This window comes from Hordeum vulgare, chromosome 4H (genome assembly GCF_904849725.1).
Source record: "Hordeum vulgare subsp. vulgare chromosome 4H, MorexV3_pseudomolecules_assembly, whole genome shotgun sequence".
In the NCBI taxonomy this organism is placed as follows: domain Eukaryota; kingdom Viridiplantae; phylum Streptophyta; class Magnoliopsida; order Poales; family Poaceae; genus Hordeum; species Hordeum vulgare.
Genome location: NC_058521.1, coordinates 483,207,189 through 483,210,337, shown reverse-complemented (window position 1 = coordinate 483,210,337; position 3,149 = coordinate 483,207,189). Strand labels below are relative to the sequence as shown.

The following is a 3,149-nucleotide window of genomic DNA, read 5'->3' as shown; positions in this document are numbered from 1 at the left end:
GGACGCGCAACAGAAGGACTGTCCAGCAAGCGCTGAATAATAATGCGTGGACTGAGAATGTAGTTGGTGATATCAACTTCACAATGCACATTCAGATCGCTAACTTATGCCTTGCAATGTCCACCGCTCCTAGGAATTAAGGTGTGCGAGACCAATTCCATTGGCCTGCACGGATGATAGGAGTCTACACTGCAAAGGCCACTTATAATAGACTTTGCATGGGAAAGGAAAGAGCTGCATCGGCGGATTGCATTTGGAGGAGCTGGGCACCCCTCCGTTGCAAAATCTTTACGTGGTTCATGGTGCAATATGGCTCACCTTTTACTCTCACAAAATGCCTAGAAGCACGTGCTAGAGCTGACTCTTAACTAAGAACCCGCTTACCTTTTCTCTCATCTTCTCTTTCCTTCAACTAATCAAAAATATACTACTTTATTTCTTATAGTCAGCTGACTCAGCTTTATTGTACTTGCTCTAACAAAATTTCTGTTATTTGTATTTATGGCTATGGGTGTATCCAGATGTACGGGACCCACGCTATTATGACATTTTCGCCATTTGAAGGAGACAGCAAAGAATTAACACGCCTTGACCTCACAATCCAACTGGAATTCTTTAAATAGATTTCCGGCATTACAAGAAAAAGGCTATATTATAAATTAGATACAGTACAGTAATTTCTTCGAAGAAACAGCGTGTGTATCCCTCATTCTTGTTCTAATCTGAAGACAAGAATTTCTCCACCTTCTCCACTTCCTCCACGCTCCCGACGTACAGAGGCACTCTCTGATGGACCTGCACAAAAACGCATGCACACCGGACTAAGATCTCCAATTCAACCGCTCATTTTAATTTTAAGTGGACTAGTGATTGCATACAAGCGTACCTCTGTGGGCATGATGTCGAGTACCCTCTGGTGGCCGTCGGACCCTTTGCCGCCGGCCTGCTCGGCGATGAAGCTCATGGGCGCGCACTCATAGAGCAGCCGCAGCTTGCCGTTCTTGCTCTTCTGGTCGCTGGGGTACCCGTAGATGCCGCCGTAGAGCATGGTGCGGTGGAAGTCGCCGACGAGGCTGCCGATGTAGCGCGCGGAGTAGGGTTTGCCGGAGGTGCCGGGGTCCTTGAGGCTGTCCATGTACTTCTTGAGCTTGTCGTCCCAGAGCGCGTAGTTGCCCTCGTTGAAGGAGTAGATCTTGCCCGACTTCGGGATCTGCACCTTCTCCTGCGTCAGCACGAACTCGCCGTACATCGGGTCCAGCGTGAACACGTACACCCCGGTGCCGATGGTAAGCACAAAGATGACCGAGCTCGAGTACATGCAGTAGCCGGCGGCGAGCAGGTTGCTCCCTGGCTGGCACACGTTCACTATGCACATCTGCGTCACTTCGTCAATCTGCAGGCTCGAGGCGAGTTCTGTTAGCGCACGAGTGAGCCGTGCGGAAGGAGAAGGGGAAATTCTGGTTTTGATTACGTACGGTTGCGTCATCGCCGATGTGGCACTCGTCGGATGGGCTGTAGATGCCGAAGATGGAGCCCGTGGAGACGGCGGCGTCAATGTTGGAGGAGCCGTCGAGCGGGTCGAACACTACTATGTAGTTGCCCGAGTAGCTCTCCTCCACCGACACAGGCACGTCCTCCTCCTCCGATGCGATCACGCCAGTGCGACCACTCCACCTCAGGCAGTTCGAGAACACCTGCGCGCGCGCGTGCGTACAGTACATGTACATCGTTCTCAATTAATTGCTGTTCGACGTTCGTCTAGTTAATTTGGTTACTCCTAGTACTTACCTCGTTGGAGATGACGTCGAGTTTCTTCTGGTCCTCTCCCTGCACGTTGGTGGCGCCCTGGACGCCGGTGAGGTTGGAGATGGGCGCACGCTGCACCAGCGAGGCGATCTGCTTGCACGCCGTGGATATGCTGGACATCACGATGGTCATCTCGTTGTCAATGACCCCGTCCTGCTCCTGCTTTAGCAGCCACGTCGTCAGCGTGATCATGTCGTAGCTGTTCCTCTTTTTAGCCGCCGCCGGCGCCGCCGCTGAGGCCGTGTCCACGACCGCCATGCACCGCACATTCGGAGTCGACGCCTGGGCCTGGCCGGCAAAGAGGCTGCTTCCGGGCCTCCTTGGGAGGCGGCATTGGATGGAGCTTGCCGCCGCCTGCTGGCGGGAGAGCAGAAGCGGGCGGGAGGTGGTGGTGGTCGCGGCGGCCATTGCTTTGGTGCTGCCGGATTAATTTCCTTTCCCTGCCCTGGCTCGGCGCGCACCGTGTGCGGCTTCTTGTTTTGTTCCATTGGTTCCGGGCTGTGGTTTGTGTGGCTTGAGATAGGGCTGGAGGCAAGTGTGTGGATTGGGGAAAGAATTGTGAGGATGTCGTCGCTCGACTTCAGTCTGATTCGCCTGCCTCAAGAGTTTAGATATTTCGTGGATCGTAGATACATTATTACACGATAATTTATATATTGATGTTGCGGCGTTTGCCTAAATTTAGCTCAAGAAACTTGGGTCTTTGATTGAGCCAATATTACGGGAGTTACACAACTCATAACTTCTGTAACTTCTGAAATTGAACAAGATTCTACAAAAATGAACTTCAATAAAAAGGATAAAATAATCGGTTGGATTTCGTAGGTATGTGGCAGAATCCATCGAACATATCGATGAACATATCGGCTGTGGGGGGTTTTTCCTACAGTAGCCGGTCAAAAAAAAAATTCTCCCCAAGTTCATTTTAGAACAATCTGACCTTATTGATTTGCTAAACAAATTATGCACATATGGACCACAAAAACTTCTAACACAACCAAAAGATATACAATACAAAGAATACCACTCACAAAATCAAACTTAACACTGTCATTTATGTTAAACGTAACCTATCCTACGGCACTTGGAGCTAGTCTTGTACCGCAATTTAGATTAGGAGAGATTTTTGGGGTTTTTATCTCTATCCGTGTAACTTAAATATATTTCTCTCTAGTCTACCTCTTGTTTAACAGGATTGTAATCCCAACTATTTGTACGCTATCAGGGAAGTCGCGACCCTGTTATATAAACACGAAGCCGCCAGCCTGAGAGGGTACGACGTTTCTAGCCTTTCTCACATGGTAATCAGAGCCACCTCTTCCATCACATCTAGTTTCCCATCT

General features: G+C 49.9%; 1 protein-coding gene across 1 annotated transcript; it reads right to left on the bottom strand.

Moving 5' to 3' along the window:
- Positions 1-588: 588 nt before the first annotated feature.
- On the bottom strand, positions 589-2,298 carry LOC123449056 (fructose-1,6-bisphosphatase, chloroplastic). The gene is made up of 4 exons (XM_045126136.1): positions 1,789-2,298; positions 1,476-1,694; positions 887-1,393; positions 589-795 (listed from the first exon to the last, which is right to left on the bottom strand). The coding sequence occupies exons 1-4, from the start codon at positions 2,212-2,214 to the stop codon at positions 718-720; spliced, it is 1,230 nt and encodes a 409-aa protein (XP_044982071.1). The 5' UTR covers positions 2,215-2,298; the 3' UTR covers positions 589-717.
- Positions 2,299-3,149: the final 851 nt, after the last annotated feature.

What these genes read in the sequence shown, in the direction of transcription:
- LOC123449056 (XM_045126136.1), bottom strand. Translation starts at nt 2,214, where the DNA reads ATGGCCGCCGCGACCACCACCACCTCCCGCCCGCTTCTGCTCTCCCGC. An exon ending in ACATCGGCGATGACGCAACC is followed by an intron (nt 1,394 to 1,475) that starts GTACGTAATCAA and finishes TCGAGCCTGCAG; the next exon opens with ATTGACGAAGTGACGCAGAT. An exon ending in TCGACATCATGCCCACAGAG is followed by an intron (nt 796 to 886) that starts GTACGCTTGTAT and finishes GTTTTTGTGCAG; the next exon opens with GTCCATCAGAGAGTGCCTCT.